This window comes from Apaloderma vittatum, unplaced genomic scaffold (assembly GCF_000703405.1).
Source record: "Apaloderma vittatum isolate BGI_N311 unplaced genomic scaffold, ASM70340v1 scaffold15978, whole genome shotgun sequence".
Classification (NCBI taxonomy): Eukaryota; Metazoa; Chordata; class Aves; order Trogoniformes; family Trogonidae; genus Apaloderma; species Apaloderma vittatum.
Window position 1 is genome coordinate 39,342 of NW_009732544.1, and position 17,677 is coordinate 57,018.

The 17,677-nt window shown below is 41.4% G+C and overlaps 1 protein-coding gene across 1 annotated transcript in view; it reads right to left on the bottom strand.

Moving 5' to 3' along the window:
- Positions 1-7,563, bottom strand: part of ABLIM2 (actin binding LIM protein family, member 2) — a gene marked incomplete at both ends in the record, with an annotated part of 45,630 nt that extends 38,067 nt beyond the window's left edge. The window contains one exon of the mRNA XM_009875571.1: positions 7,380-7,563. Within this exon, the coding sequence (XP_009873873.1) occupies positions 7,380-7,563 (184 nt within the window). The remainder of the gene's footprint in view (positions 1-7,379) is intronic.
- Positions 7,564-17,677: the final 10,114 nt, after the last annotated feature.

Genomic DNA, 17,677 nt, shown 5'->3' on the forward strand with positions numbered 1-17,677 from the left:
TGATTGTCCCCCTGTACTCCGCACTGTTGAGGCTGCATAGAATCACCGAATGTCTGGGGTTGGAAGGGACCTCAAAAGATCATCTAGTCCAAACTGCCTGCCAGAGCAGGATCACGTACAGGAGGTCACACAGGAACGCATCCAGGCAGGTTTTGAATGTCTCCAGAGAAGGAGACTCCACAAACTCCCTGGGCAGCCTGTGCTGAAAAAGTTTCTCCTAATGTTTTCGTGGAACCTCCTATGTTCCAGCTTGTACCCATTGCCCCTTTTCCTGTAACTGGACATCACTGAAAAGAGCCTGGCTCTCACTCTTTATATATTTATAAACATTAATGAGGTCACCCCTCAGCCTCCTCCAAGCTAAAGAGATCCAGCTCCTTCAGCCTTTCCTCATAAGGGAGATGTTCCACTCCCATCATCATCTCTGTGGCTCTGCGCTGGACTCTCTCAAGCAGTTCCCTGTCTCTCTTGAGCTGAGGGGCCCAGAACTGGACACGATATTCCAGATGTGGCCTCACCAGGGCAGAGTAGAGGGGGAGGATGACCTCACTTGACCTACTAGCTACTCCCCTTCTAATACACCCCAGGAAGTAAAGCAGAAGCAGGGACTGATCACTTTGAATTGGCTCATCTACATTAGGGTATTAGCTGATCTGACAGAAAGTAAGTCAAAACTAGAAGAGAAGAACAGGACCTCCTAACGCACAGAGAAAGATGACCACAAAACATGTCAAAGCTCAAAGGCACCACAGCATGCCACAGGGCCCCCATAGAGGGGAACGCATGTGTGGGCTTTCCTAGCCCATAAATACATCCTGGTTTGTTTTCTCAAGAGTTTAGTAACTAACCACAATGCCCTTTCACTCAGATGGGAGAGGGCAACAATTTCAATTCTCTATTAACTTTTTCACATCTGCAAGATACCTTGCTCTACAAAACCAGGGAAATCCTCTTTGGAAGTTGTCCACACAAAGCTACGGGTAGACAATTCCTTTCCTTGTTGGTCTTCTAAACCTGTAATTAAGTCTCGGAGTTTGCTTCACTATCTTGTTCAGTGGGAATCCAGAATTCCTAAACACCACATTTGCTAGTATTTCTGTAACATTTGATCTCTCGCTTTTCACAAGCAGCCTTGTTCAAGGATCTCAGTGCCAGTACAAGTGAAGGTACAACAGAAGGTGGTAACAGTCAATTAACAAGGTTTCAGTTTCTGAGCTCTTTAACTTGTGAGCAGGACTATATATAGCACTGTATGTTAAGAGCAGTGTATCTGCCTTCAAATACAATGACATCTCACCACCAGGCACTCCGTGAACATTGCTAGGTATGGGTTTTAATTAGCTACTTATCCTTTTAAAAATATTCAGTGTGATTTTCACAGTTGGATAATCTATTTTTAAAATGAGAATTAAGAGCATCTTTAAAGCAGCTCACCAAAATTACTTGTAGGATAGGATTTTGATACATCTTCTATGATTCATTTCCCAATGAATTTTGTCTTATCCACCTGCCTACAATATTTGTAAACCCAGAAACAACTGGAGCTCACCAACAAAATTGTATTATAAAACATCAAACTACCATCAGCCTAATCCAGGGTAACTGTGTGCTGACGCTGAAAGGTCTGGTCCTGGTTTGTTTTGTCCTTCCCTGCACCATGCCTCAACCTATGCAGCTGTAGGCAAGTCATTCAAGCTTTCTGGGACAAAAGAAAGTATTCAATTATTTTCAGAGCAGACGGATGGCCTTCTGTTCTTTAATTTGCTGGTCTGACTGTGGCTGAACAGTCAACTAAATCTGATATAAGAAAATTAACAGAAGCATATGGTTGGGGTTGTGGGGAGAGCAAAGCTATTAATTTCAGTAGTAGACTGCAGTTACGCTTGGTCAGGTGTAATGTCAGACTGCAACCTAAGGACCTACAGGATCAAATTCCGCTCTAACTTGTACCTGGTACAATCGCATCCCTCAAGGTTGCTCCATAGGGATGAATTTGACCAAGGTTGTTAAACATGATGACACAAACTGGACATTACTTGCTATCTACTGCCTACAGGAATTTCAAAGTCTTGCACCCAGGGAGGAATAAGAACATGCACCAGTGCACCTTGAGGGTCAGTCAGCTGAAAAGCATAAAAAGATGTAGAGATCCTGGTGGACACCATGTTCAACACGAGTCAGCACAGTATTCCTGTGGCAAAGAAATGCAACTGCATCCTGTGCTGCATTAGTGCAGTCAGCAGGCCCTGGGATGTGATATTCCCCTCTGTTCATCATTGGCGAGACTGCATCTGGATCAGTGTGCAACATTTCAAGATCCTCGGAACAAGATTTACTGGAGGGAGACCATTGGAAGTGACTAGATCCAGAGCCGGAGCACAGGATGCACGTGCAGGAGCTGAAGGAAATGAACTTGTTCAGCTCAGGGGAGATCTTACTGCTGTCTAAAACTACGTGATGGTGGGTATATGAAATTGGAGCTACACTCTCCTCAAAGGTTCAGAGGAAAAGGACAAGAGGCAGCAGACATAAGCTGGAACATGATAAATGTCAACTTTTATATAAGGAAAAACAATTACCACGAGCATGCTCAAATGCTGGCACAGGCTGTCCAGAGAATCTGTGGGCCCATACTTGCAAATATTTTAAATTAATGCTGTCAGCAGCCTGCTCAAACTGGACCTGCCATGAGCCAGGTGTTGAACCACAGGTTCTCCACAGATCCCAGAACAGGAGGCTCAGGGGAGACCTTATTACTCTCTACAGCTACCTGAAAGGAGGTTGCAGTGAGGTGGGGGTCAGTCTCTTGTCTCAGATAAGGAGCAAGAGGACAAGAGGAAATGGAAATGGTCTCAAGTTGCATAAGGGGAAGTTTAGACTGCGAATTAGGAAAAATTTCTTCTCTGAAAGGGTTGTCAAGCATTGGAACAGGCTGCCCATGGAAGTGGTGGAGTCACTGGAAGTATTCAGAAGACATGTAGATGTGGTGCTTAGGGACATGGTTAATGGTGGACCTGGCATTGCTAGGTTAATGGTTGTACTGAATGATCTTAGAGGTCTTTTCCAACCTAAACAATTCTATAATTCTGTCATACTATAACAATTATATACATTACTCCAACTGGGTGAATAAACTACCCCCCGATTCACAAATTATATTAACCCATAAAACCAAATCCCAGATTTTTGATACCCTATGCACACTCTGTCCATTAGTAATAGTGAAATCACAGAACCTATGCAGACCATAAATCTTACATATGCTTAATACATCTATACAACTTAATAACACACTAAGACTTCTCCCAAAGTGATTACCCTTTTCTTTTTAAAAGCCCCGATTTCCAGCTCTTTCCCATCCTACATAAGAGCCACACAGTCCTGTCTTTGACAGCCATGTAAGAATTATATACACAATTCTAGTAAAACTCAGCTGCTTCTGCTACAGATAGCTTTAATTTTCTCCTTCTTTCTACTTCACTTTTACAAACATATGAACTTTTTGAAGGAAATGTCTTTGGCAGTCCTCTGGAGGACACAGCACCTTCCAATTAATGAAGCTGTAAGAATGAGATCGCTTACCCACTTCCCAGGAATTCAGAGTAAATAGTTAATCTGCAACATATTTCAATGTGTCTTGTTATTGTTCTACTCCCCTCCCAGTTTTAGGCATGGAACTATGAACAGCAATGGAAGAAGAAGGGACTAATCCCTCAATCTTCATGCCAGCAGAACAAACAAGCAATAAAATCTGAATTTGTTTAAAAGCCAGCTGGTCAATGCAAGATAGAGAGAAACAATCACATAGGATGACACATAATACTGTATTTTTACTAGTTTTTCTCTGAATACTAATTCTTTTTTTTTCCACACTTTGACTTGTGGCATCCCTGCACAATAGTATCCGAGTCCCAAGGGATGCCCAGGGATGAGTTGGGTTTCTGACTCATACAATTTTTCACAGTGTTTGGCAGCAGCTTATGAATGTAGTGTGGAGGGCACCAGGCAACATAGCTCTTTCCTGAGACACTTGGCCATGCGGCATTCCCAAGCTGTAATACCAGCAGCTCCAGAAAACAAATGGGCTTGTGTTACTGGCTTTTTCCCCACTGCTTCAGCTAGCAGTGTGCAAATTAGATTTTCTCACCCATTTTACCATCTGAAGCACTACACACTTCCCACCAGCTTCTATTCAAATCTCATCTTCTCTGAAAATAAAAAAAAAACGGAACTGCTACTGTGACTGGTTTACTATGCATCGCAAGAACAGTTTCAAAGCCTTACTTCAGAGCTACGGAAATATAGGTTATAAAGGTGCTCATTTAAAGCACTTAACGATCCTGCACGAGTCTGAAGACTTGTGTCATGAGAGCAAAGTGCCTTCTGCTGCCAATCTTTTTCTGCTGAAGCTGTTAAGAGCCTTGCTTGGTTTCCATCAGGCCAGGATCAGCCCCACTGTCAGGCCATCATTACCTCTCAAGTTCACACCATTCTGGAAATCAAATTTCTAACAGAGCATCCACATTAAAGTCCAGCTGTAAAAGAAAACATCAGATGCAGTTCGCATGATCATGCCTCAGACAGCATGCTTTTGGCCCATTATTTAGGGTTTCTGCCTATCTGTAAGAAACCAGGACACAGATGGTACTCCTGACTCTTCCCACCAAAGAAAACACCACAGCAGAGTGCTTTACAATCCTGTACTTCAAATCAAACAGCTCTGGTTTTTCACCTTTTATTTTTTTAAACAACAAAAAAGTCCTTTTTTCTGCTTACAAGACATGTATTTACAGTCTACTCACTTTACTGAGGAGATCACTCAATAAAATAAATGCTGATGATGTTTAAATAGAACACTCCCATAAAAAACATAAATTATATCTGGCTTGCAAAGACTAGGGTAATTGAAGCAATGCTGATTTAAATCAGTCGAAGACATGGTCCAGGTTTTTTACTATAAACAGATGACAGGATTCTTCTGTTGCTCTGCACCACAAGCCAGTGTTACAACCCTCCTGGGAGACTCTAATTGAACTCTGCTAGTCAGCAGGGCACTAGTTGGCTCTGATGAAGACAACATGAATTTGTGTGTCTATCTAAGGAAAACAACAGAAGCAGATCCAGGTCTTCCTACTGAAGTTTTAGATAGCAACAACTAGAAAATTCATCAGTGAAATAGCTTTTAATCCAACTATTTAGTTATGCAGTTTAGGGAACATCTCTGATTATATTTTTTTGATATGAAACACTGTTTTATCAGAAGCTTCATTTTTAAAAGCTTTATCATGTATTCAACACATAAGATATTTGTAGGATGTTCTAGTATTTTCACTGTATTGCAATTCAGCTCACCCGAATTGTCAGGTACCTAAGAATAAATAGTATAGTCATACAGAAAATTACCCTAAACTTCCAGGGAGATAAATCAAATTGTACCACAAAGTTCCAAATTACCAACTGAAGGACTGACTAAATACATCAGAAGGTTAGTATGTCCAATGGCCCAACAGGAATCTAAGATAGGTACTAAGCTGCTAAGTATAGTAACCCACAGGTAAATAATTTATGCCTAAGTGCTAAATCACAATAGTATGGCTGAGGGTACAAGCACTTTTAGGAAGAAAACAGAATCAAAATTTTTCTTTTCCTCTTAAATGAAATTCACTTTACAGAAGGCACTAGCGCTAAAAACAAAAGTAGCAAGAATTAGCTGTACTCATCTGCAGAACAGCTGGAATACTAACAGGCTGTAGGCCAAGAGCATATACACACAGCAGTTCACAGAATGGCCTAGGTTGGAAAGGACCGTAGCGATCCAACCTCCCTGTCATGGGCAGGGACACCTCTCAACTAGATCAGGCTACTCAAGGCTCCATCCAACCTGGCCTTGAACACCTCAAGGGAGGGGGCAGCCACAACTTCTCTGGACAATTTATTCCAGACTCTTGCCACTCTCATACTGAAGAATTTTCCTAAGGTTCAAAATAAATCTTTTTTCCTTTAATTTAAATCCATTTCCCCTTGTCCTATCGGTGAACACTTTTGGGAAAAGTCTCTCCTCAGCCTTCCTGTAGGTTCCCTTCAGGTATTGGAAGGCAGCTATAAGAACCCCCTGGAGTTTTCTCTCTTCAGCACTGAACAATCCCTGTTCCCTGGCCATTTAATTATTCCTGCAACTCATATACTAAATTAAGATCCTGCCATGAACCATGGCTGTTCTGGAATTTGAAGTACTGCTTCTCCACCAGCACAGAAGGATCTATGAGCTCGGCAGCCCTGCGAGCTGGGCATATCTGGCTGGCAGATGGACACAGTGACACAGATAAACTGGTTTTGGACCACATCTGAATGAGGCACCAGCACATACAGCATCTAGAACGTGGTGCATCAGTGCCTCATTGTGCTTTCTCATTCAGCAAGGGATTACTTCAGAGAATCATGTCATAGAATGGCCTAGGTTGGAAGGGACTTTAGAGATCATTTAATCCAACCTCCCCGTCCTGGGCAGGGAAACCACCTCTCAACTAGACCAGGCAACACAGGGGAACCGAGGCTGCTAAAGGCTCACCTTTAGCCAGACAAATTATTACAGCGTTCCCATTTGCTCCAAACCACTATAACAGTGCATTTCCTCAAGGTTTGGTAGACTTGAAGCTTCTTCCTGAAGTCTTCAACAGATTCATTTGTGTTGTAAGACAGAGGTCAAATGGACATCAGTCACTTGTACTGCAGAGTCTGCAAACATTCCCACCAATACTGGGTCACAACATTGCACATATCCACATGCGACATGAACCCACCAAAATACACTGGGCTACAGCAGGGGAAAATCTTGTGCGGTATGTCACCTTGTCCTCCATGGCTGCTGGAGATCCTTAGTACATAAGTGTTTGTGAGTTCAGGAACTTTCTATCCTATTTTAAATGACTATCAGAGCTTCTGGGAAGCAGCACTGTGAAACTTCAGTTTAAACTTATTAATATAGAATCTTCTTGGCTTGCCAAAGACTCAGTCATTGGCATTGGAATCCTTTGTAACATTGGTCAACAAAAGACAAAATAGCAGATACCAGAGAAATAAAGCAAAATTAGGGGCAAAAGGTCTGACAGTAGAAGCAGTGGCAGTTTCTCAAGTACTTTGAATACCTCACACGTAAAATACCATAAAACAGAAAAGGCCTTTGGGGGACCAAAAAAAAAAAAAAAAAAAGGCATGTGGAATTTTCATATTATTTTTTTAAATTCTGCTACTTTTCAGGAGTGAACAGTAGAAAACAGAACTATTTTTTTGTCCATCTCTAGGCTGTAAGTTTGAATGCTGGTATCATTCTTTCAAAATCTAGTTTTTGAATGGAACACACCTTCACGTGGAAAACATACCTGCAGACAGCACACACAAAACAGTCTGGGTGATAGGTTTTGCCCAGTGCTGAGACCACTTCTCCCTCGATGAATTCATCACAACTGAAGCACCGTGTGCCATAGAGTCTCTGGTAGTCCAAAGTACAGATGTAGTCTCCCTGTCTCACAAAAAATCCTCCTTGAGCCAGGTCACATCCACAAGCTGCAGGAAGAGAAAAGGCAAGACTCAGAAGGCTGAAAAACCAAAACTCGCTCTCTAAGATGATGCTAATTTTTCACCCATGATCAGTACGGCTCCTAGTGGAGTATTTAAGCACTTTAACATATGGGCTTATGATCACATAACAGTTGTGCCTCTGCAATCCAGTACTTTTATAGTAAATTACATCAGTGATGTATTTTGTACTGTCGTGGTTTGGATTTATTTTATGTAAAAATACTAACGTCAGTGCAGAGGCTGCAAGTATAGTTAAGTCTTTACGAGTTGAGCTCAGGACTAGCATATAAAATACCTGTCATATTTAATAGGTTAAAGGAAATGCAAAAAGGATATAAATCTTCAAAAATTAAAGCACCAATGTTACAAAGAATTGCCTCTGACAGATTACAATTGTCTGATATTTCTCTTGAACACAAAAGTGGTTAAAATATTGCTCCCTCTGAACACGGTGCTGTAAACTTCCAGAAGTTTACAAGACCCTTTTTTTAAAACAGACTTTATGTTTTTCTGATAAACATCACCCACCAAGCACGAACTGGAGGGGTCTCCAGAGCCATCGGATTGTGGCAAAGTAGAGTTTTTAATCCAATCTGTCAATTTCTATTTTTTAAGCTAAATCTGTAGGAAAGGGTTAAAGTTGATGAACCAAAAGTTTGTGAGACTTTCAGCAGCTTTCTCCATTGTACCAGGGATGGAGCTAGGCTGGTGTTTTGAGAACACATAAGGAGAAGTACAACAGTTTGGCTGAGTCACGCAGCGGTGGGCAGAGATGATCCTCATCCATATTGACCAGGATCTTTGAAAACAGACACGAGTTCATTTATAAGGAGAATCGGAATTCAAACCGGTGATTCTGCTGCTGTGCTATTACTTTACTCACAGCATCACAGTTGTTACTATGTACTTCTGCTCCCAGGGATGTGCATGCAGCAAAGTGCTTCCAGCAGCAAACGAGGCTGCACAGACAACCCCGGCAGTGTCACTACTCACAAGCAGAACACAGAAGAAGAGTGGCCACGTTGCTTATCAAAATTGGGTTGCATAGAATCATAGAATGCGTTGAGCTGGAAGGGACTTTTAAAGGTCATCTAGGCCAACCCCCCTGTGTGGTCAGCAGAGACATCTTTAACTAGATTAGGTTGCTAGAGCCCCAACAAGTCTGACCTTTAATGTCTCCAGGGATGGAGCCTCCAGCACCTTTGTGGGCAACCTGTTCCAGTGTTTCACCAACCTCACAGTAAAGAACTAACATGTACAGTGCAGAGCTGCTCAGTGCCTTTTTACCTAAGTACCTAGCAGAGGTACCTAAATGCTTAAAGGTCAAGCCTGAGACTTCTGCTTAGGTACCTAAGAGTCCACAGGCACTTTGGTTTTCAAACTTAAAGCCTCCCAAATCACACCAAAGCCTGTTTGTAATGCCAGAATCAGTCATCTTGCATTTAAACTATAGGAAATGAGCCCAGCAGGCATGATTAAGGCACAAAATAACACATACTCACAGCACAGAATCCCCAAGAAAGCATAGGATCCTGAATGATCATTCAGGAACACATCCAATCACCCACCTTTCTTTATCATCCTTCTTAATAGCTAGAGACATCACAGCACATGCTCAAGGCCTTCTTTAAAATCTGAGTGGGCACTTAAGTCCCAATCTTTCTCCGTGGAGATTGCCCCAACAACTAAGTGACAGAAAACAACTATCATGTCAAAATGTGTTAATATACAGCCAAGAAGAGAAGAATCACAGGTTAATTAACCTTTCTTATATGTCAAAATTATTCCAGTCATGGAAAACATCTATGGAAGACACGATGTCTCTCGCAATACATTGTTCTTATGCTTTATCTCACAGGCTTACCACATTTGCTTTAAGATTTTTCTGTCTCATCTTTGCCCTAATTTTTACTAAGAATAAGCTTTTTTGAACATTTTCAAAAATATGGCATGACTTGCTGAATATTATGAGTCTCCTTCAGTCTATATGTTTCACCTAGGTACGTACTGGTGTGGCAGAAGTACAAGTCAACTACGGATTTAAGACAAAGCTGAACAGCATGCTGAGCTGACACTAATAACGCACTAGAGCAGCTCTAAATTGTATTATAGAGTGTTTAAACTTGAAGAATGGATCATAAAAGAAAAAAGTTAAAGGACATAGTTGGGTTTCTGAAGTGAGCAGGGAGGGTTTACAACCCTATAGAGTATTTCTTCATGCCAGGAGTGGCACCTCTTACTGTGGTGCACCTGAACAAACGCACCAAGAACATTTACAATGGCATTTTTGGTCTGTGCCGTCCAAGAAGGACTTGGAGCTGGACTTCTATAACTGGAGAAAGTCAAGGAGTTGATAGGATACCCACAAATTATCTGACACTGCTCTGTCTTGCACTCTTGCCACTACTAAAACAAGCAGTAAGCACAAGCAAATCTTTATGATTTTACTGCTGACGTGGGTCCTTAAGGGAGGCGAGGCATAATCTGTCTCACTGCTGCTAACAGGGTCCCAGCGTGAGGTTCAGGGCAGGTGGGGTCAGTGAGTGCCCTGTCACTGGAGTTTGATGGGACCTGACCTCATCCAGAAGGTATTTGGCTTTCTCTCGGTGGTCGCTGAAGTTACCATTACTCTGCCTTGTCGTGTACTATTCCAAAGCAGTTTGAACTCATGCACTTAATCCTGGCTCCTCAGGAAACCCTGCAGTGAAGCTGTTCACTCAAAGAGAGATAGAAAAACAAGGTATTTGGACTGCAGAACAAAAGCTGAGCTTGGCACTCTTTTTCAGGCCCTTTTCTGCATCGCCATTGCCTCAGCTTCCCTGCACACACAAAGGGGCTGAACTCAGTCAGGAGGAACACAAATTGCTCCATGTTCATTTAAACAGCAGAATGAAGATTAATAATTGTTTTCTTTCTAAGCTGGTTCCAGTACCTATTACTCTACTTTCCAATTAGCAGCCTGACAGTCCTAACCGGTGCCCTGCAAGTGAACTGCATGCCAAAGTAATGGGTTCTTCGAGTTGCTTTCACTACACACCACACCACTGTTAACATTCATACAAGAAATGAAAGACAGGAAGGGGATCATGAGAAGGAAAAACAACTCACCAACATATTTGCTCTACAATACAGAGTCAACGATTTCATTCCTGCGAAGAACTATCTCAAGACATGTGATTTTCTAGATAAAGTTCTGTAAATATCACCTACCTTTAGCTCTAGAGCAATAGATAGGACAGAATAAAATTAACAGGATAAGACTGTAACTGGGTAATCAGCCAAGGGGAAGATGCCAGCCGTTTGTAAAGGAGAGGGAAGCACAGCCCCAAGGAAGCATATTATTACAGCTGATTAACAACAGGAATAATGTTCCTGCTACAACAAAGCAGACCCATGGCAAGGCACTGTCGGTACAGAGGGGGATGTGGACGGAAGGGGAGCTGGACATCTTGAGACATGAAGAAGGGACTTACTTTAAATGCACAAGGTGAAATGTCTTCCATTCAAACAGGAGCAACAAAAAATTCCCTTCTGAATGGAAGACAAAGAGATATTTAAATACAAGAATGATTTCATAAGAACAAGTGAGGAGATCCTGGTCATGAATAAACAGAGGCTGCAAATTAATAGAAATGTTTCTAACCATCACAGGAAGAGGTTGAAGGCTGAGCCATAACAAAAAAGGGATTATGAGACATGGTTAAAATATTAGACTAAGGAGACTATCTTTTCAAGGTTAGCTAAAAAGAGATCATAGAACCATTAAAAGCATCAGATATGAGACAACCTTGGATGTAATTAGGAAAAAAAAAATTCTTAGTGTTTGGATACCTTAAACTCAATACCATATAAATATCAACATTCAAAACGACAGTTCTTCTGTTTAACACTTCTGCTTAATTAAGCAGATGCATCTGTCATCCTCCATAAAATCAGTATTTAGCAAACAGTGCAATATAATAAATATCTGAAAGTTTTATTGAACTGTTCCCTGATACTGCACAAAATGTGAAGTCCTTGATTTCCCTGGTTATAGCACAGAATGCATGTGAAATAAGGAAAGAAGCTTTTTCTTTTTCACTGACAATACCACTTTCTGTGGAATACAGTAGCAGAAATAAATTACCTTATAAATAGGTTATAGTATAAATGTATTTGGAACCAATTAGATTTGTAACAAATTGAATTGAGACTAGCGGTCAGCACGCTTCTTCTTCTTCAGAGATTTGATAATCTCTTCCGCTCAGCAAGAATATGAAATATCCTGATGTCTGTCAGCTTGCCTACTGATGCAATTTAGTGCAAGAACATTTTTATGGCAAAGGATTATAAATTTATTGAATATTTCTTTTACAAAGCCAGCCACTTTTATGCACTAAAACCATAACTTGTGAAGATTTCAGATAAAGCAATCTTACACGTCATATTAAAGAAAAATACTTTTTGTGTTACAGCTTTTAAATGAAAAGAGGCTTTTCATGCAAAAATGTTAGGTACATTGTAAAATATTTCTTCAAGTTTTTATCAGTGACATTACTTTTCCAATGTTTTAGCATTCCAAGAGGTTTCAAAATCATTTGCATCAAACCTTGACACCACGTTTGATCCCTTAATCTCAATTCCTGTCAATGATCATTAGTTCTGGTAGAGTTCCCTCCAAACTGATTAGCTATAGGCAAAACTCCCAAGAAAGCAAGTACACTCACACATTTTTTTGGCACAGAAAATTGAGCAGAGTGGGATTTTGGCCCTTTTTTTCAATGTTATTTTGGCACATGTCCATCACAGAGATCATGTATGTGACAGTCCACAGAGGTGATACTCTCTGCAAAGTCTCTGTATTTATTCATGAATGAAGAAAAATCCAGCTCGTAAGTGTATCTGGAGCAGAGGAGGGAGTCTTCACGGTTATACTCTCCCTCTTACCCACTGATTGTGCAGGATGGGAGAAGTCACAGCTTTTCCACAAGCTAAATACTCCTTCCCTGCTCGTTCACACATCATTCCACCACCAGCTATGCTCTACCAGCCACAACTCAAGTCACGAACCCTCGCTTGCTCCCGCACTTTTTGAACCATCTGATTGTGACTTAACTCGACACCCAGCTGACCAGAGAAGAACAGAGGAATTTCAGCTAAATATTGGGTTGCATATTAAAATGGTCTCAATCTAAAGCTGAGAAGAGTAGCTGTGAAAACAGACCCATTAGCCATCCCTTGGTCAAGATTCTGTGTCCCTTGCCTAGTTCTTACATGGACAGAGACACTGCCCAGCTGAGATGACCCTGCACACCTGCAGAGACAAGAAATCAGGGAAAGGAAAGCTGGAGGAAGCCTAGGGAGCACATTTAAAGGCAACTACCAGATTGCTCTCCCAGGATAGGAAATCAGCATTATGTCACAGATCCACACCTACCCAACACTTGTCATCCAAAATGAGTATCTGAAGGTAGGGCTATTTAAAACCTAGAAACAGTTTGCAACCATTACTGACAATCATCTTAGTGAAACAACAAAAGCACTACAAACATAGCACTTATGGATAGACTAATATTGAATAACTCAGCTGCTTGTCTTGGTATTACCCTACAATACCAAGGCAACGCCCTGTCCTGAACACTTATGAGCTGTAGGACTAATTTTTAAGTAGCAAATAAATAAATGTTTGTCTTCTCTTATAGTGTTTGGCAGCACACTATTACCTGGACGTGCTGTGGGACTTGAGCTGGAATATATCTACACCATTTCTGAGGAGGGTGCCTCAGGATAGCTTCTCTGACAACTCAGTAATTCCACTCATTAAGATAGTTGGCAATTACATGACAATGAAATATCTCCTATAGATCTGAGGGGTTCCTCTACTTGCCTTTTTTTTTTTTTTCCCCCAGCCCAGTGTCTGTAACAGCATCTGGAGCACTGCCGTTTATGTTGTGTGATTTCACAGTCAATCAAACTCCATAATTTTTTATTGCCTACAGCCTATAAAAACAAATAGCAGCAATAACAATTAATTAACGCACTTGAAGCACGTTACTACCCTGCTATTGTATGTCATCAGTATTCCATTTGCACTGTATGAATATGAAATGCACCATTATTTTCCTTGCCGGCAAATGAGCCTATTAGAAGTAGATTAATTTTTGGCTGTGTGCTGGGCCTGAAAATCAGCTGTGTACTGAGAGGCTCAGAGGATGCTACACTCACTGTGCTGCTGCTGTACACTACAGCAGGCTCTAACAGTAAAATGCATGGTCTTCTTGTCATCCCAACAGTGCCATTCTGTTTTCAGCCTGCCAGACAATCAAGTGTTTTGCTTATCAACCTCCAACCACATGTCTGAAGTCTGGGTTTTTTTCCTCCTGTTTGTTGTCTGATGCATCTACACAACTGATCATCTACACAAACTCTCAGGCTAGACTGGTCACAACACTCATAAATGAATTTGTGGAGTACACACTTCAGCGCAGGAAAATCCTTAGGGATGCAGAGCACTCTTACAAGACTAACAACACATTAACGACTCAGCAGTACCAACTAAAATGAAGGACAGTTTGGGGAGTTTCCTGTGTACTATGTAACTTCACTCCTGTAATTAATAGGAATAACACATCTAGCAATTTTTGCATTAGAAAGTGCATTTCCATTTTCCATTTCTCTTCTGGAAAGCAAAATTTCCCAGTAGCTTAAAGACAGTGTGGCTGCCCTCTAAAAGCTCTCCTGTACTGTTAAGGATGAGAGAGAGCCTCACAGCACTACATGGAACATGGCTGTTCCAAGCTCCCAAAACAAAAATGTCTGGTTTATACTGCTTTATTATTTTAAGGAATTAATGTGGTTATTTAGAATTTATAAACATGCTAAAGAGATTTAAGAAAAGCTGCAATGTGCTTTAATCCATTCTCAACCTAATAGAATGTTAAGTGTTTATAATCACAGAATCACAGAATCATAGAATCACAGAATGTCAGGGGTTGGAAGGTACCTCGAAAGATCATCTAGTCCAGCCCCCCTGCCAGAGCAGGATCACCTACAGTAGGTCACACAGGAACGCATCCAGGCAGGTTTCGAATGTCTCCAGAGAAGGAGACTCCGCAACCTCCCTGGGCAGCCTGTGCCAGCGCTCTGCCACCCTCACAGTGAAAAAGTTTCTCCTAATATTTTTGCAGAACCTTCTATGTTCCAGCTTGTAGCCATTACCCCTAGTCCTGTCATTGGATGTCAACGAAAAGAGCCTGGCTCTGTCCTCCCGACACTCCCCCTTGACGTATTTATAAACATTTATGAGGTCACCCCTCAGCCTCCTCTTCTCCAAGCTAAAGAGATCCAGATTCTTCAGCCTTTCCTCATAAGGGAGATGTTCCACTCCCATCATCATCTCTGTGGCTCTGCGCTGGACTCTCTCAAGCAGTTCCCTGTCTCTCTTGAGCTGAGGGGCCCAGAACTGGACACGATATTCCAGATGTGGCCTCATCAGGGCAGAGTAGAGGGGCAGGAGAACCTCTCTCGACCTACTAGCCACCTCCCTTCTAATCGACCCCAGGATGCCACTGGCCTTCTTGGCCACGAGGGCACATTGCTGGCTCATGGAATCATATACTGCTGTCATTTGCCACACTAATTAAAACAGGTTGCTTTTTTTTTTTTTTTTGAAAAACATGTAGACCAACAACATTAAATATTTTCTGATTTTTCCTAACAATGCTTTGGGTGCCAGCTACAGGTTTGCAAATTAAGTGCTTCCTCTGACAGATATGGCAGATGGTCTTGTGTTAATGAGTCGCAGAAAGCAGGAGATGGAATAACACCACTGTGGCACTGATGAATTTCATGCAACAACTCTCTCTGGGTCTCCATGCAGGCTTCACACCACCTTCGTGCATCGAAATGCCCAGTAACTACTCCAGCGTGCTGGCTATACCCCTGCTGTATCCCCATGTGAAAGAGAGTGGTACAGACACAAACTGTCCCTGTATAAAGGGATCCCTGCAGCAACATTTTTTGCATGGGGAAAAGCTTTACCGTAAGAAGAGAACATGAGTAACTCAAAAGAATTACAAGCTCTTCATGGTCATGACATTATCTAATGTGGGCTGAAATTATGTATGAAATTATGTAGCTTCTTTATATGAATAGTATTTTTACTGGCTGCAAGGCTTTATTTAACGAACATCAGGCATCATTTTTAAAATGCATTCAGTTTTGTCCTGGTTCTACTTTGATTTCAACCAGGATAAGTTTTACTCCTCTGCATTTGTTTGGTGTCTTTGTCTAAATTTACATCAGCATTTCCAGCATGGTTAAACATCTCTCCCAGGCACATCTCTCTTCTCAGTTGGGAGCTAGCCCCCTGCAATGCAAACATTTTCTGCACGTAGTTCTACCTGCAGTTTGGACTGTCCCCCAGAAACTTCAGTAATTACTTCTCTGAAAATTCTATCCATGTTTTTAACGAGCACTTAACTTTCTAGTCTAAATTCTCAGTCTTTGGATTAGAGGGATGTATAGAAGGAGAACAGCAAGGCAATTAAAAGATTAAAGGAAAACGCAACTAGCAAAATAATGACATGGGTATTAGGTAATACCTGAATGTAAAGGTAAGAGTAAGCATGCACAGTTTTACTATGTCGTAAAAATTTAATTCTCAGAAACTCTGTGTCTTTAAATGAAATAAATCAACCTGGGAAACAGGAATATTAGAAGGTTGGCTTCCTGTAGGATAGTTAGCTAACCTTTATTGAAATGACAGGAAGATACTTCTTCACCAGTACTTGTAACTGTGACTCCTGCTCTGTATCTTTCACCGTGCTTTACTAATATGTAAATTCGTGGAAGATACTCTTAAAAAAATATTCATCGGACTCTGGATGAAATATATGTCATGAAATAAAGCTTTTGCTAAAGTAGTGATATGATTGGTACACGGCAAGATACATGGAGCTGCAGAAAGTCCCTTACAAATACAAAGAAAGGTTGCAAAAGAAATGTGACTAAACCAAAAGAAATATTAACAATTATTTTGTGATTGGGAGAGTTAAAAATATCTTTCACACTTTAACTACTGAGTTGCTTTTAAAAAGTTAGTGACTAACCATTTTAGAAGTTTAAAAATTTCAAAACCACAACACAAAACCATTGGCCACCACACCAAATTATCGGTGCACAGGCAAAAGTGATTATTCTTATCATCGTTATTTCAGTGAAATATAATTCTTAGATAACATGACATTGGTAAGTCAGCCCCAAACCTACCACGCTGTCCCAGCTAGACTCTGCGAGCACTGAGTTGGAAGCGTAGCTTTTCCTGTTATACTGAGTCAATATGATCCGGGACCACAAACTCCTGAAGGACTCGGAAAGCAATGGGCATGTTGCTGAGAGTGCCTGATGAGTAAGAGTCCCTGCGCTCACCCCCAGGACTTAAGATACCACACATGCCATCAAACGCTACCACTTGGCCAAAAGGTGGGACTTGGAAACCTTACTAGTGGGCTTCCCATAAATGACTCCCATTCTGAAACGTGAAACCCCATAGCTATGTTCAAACGCGAGTCTCTCAAGATTACCCAGCGTAGCTTTCAACGTATTTATATCCTAGCAGACGTGCTTGATCTGAGGAACTAATCACTCCTATTACCAAGTTCCTTGACGTTTTTAACCTCTTCACAGAATATTCCAGTTTAGGCCTTTCCATTAACATGGCTTTAAAATACATGATGTAACTCCAGGTTGTGTTGTACATTCTACTGAAAAAATGGTATAAAAGTGATATATCCAGCCCAGGGCTTTTTCACAATTCCCAGGAAATTGTAGCGACACAAGAATCAGAAACACTGACTCACAGAACCAACTCTAAGCTGAAGATGTGGTATGTTCTAACAGGTTAATTAAACAAATAAGATGAAATTTCATAGGGAAAAAGGTATTCTTGAAACCACCAGCCACACCGGCATGGAAGATTGCATGTGCTGCCGGAGGGTAGGAAGGCGCAGCAGAGGGATCTGGACAGGCTGGGTCGATGGGCTGAGGCCAACGGGATGAAGTTCCATAAGACCAAGTGCAGGGTCCCATGCTTTGGCCACACTAACCCCCTGCAGCGCTA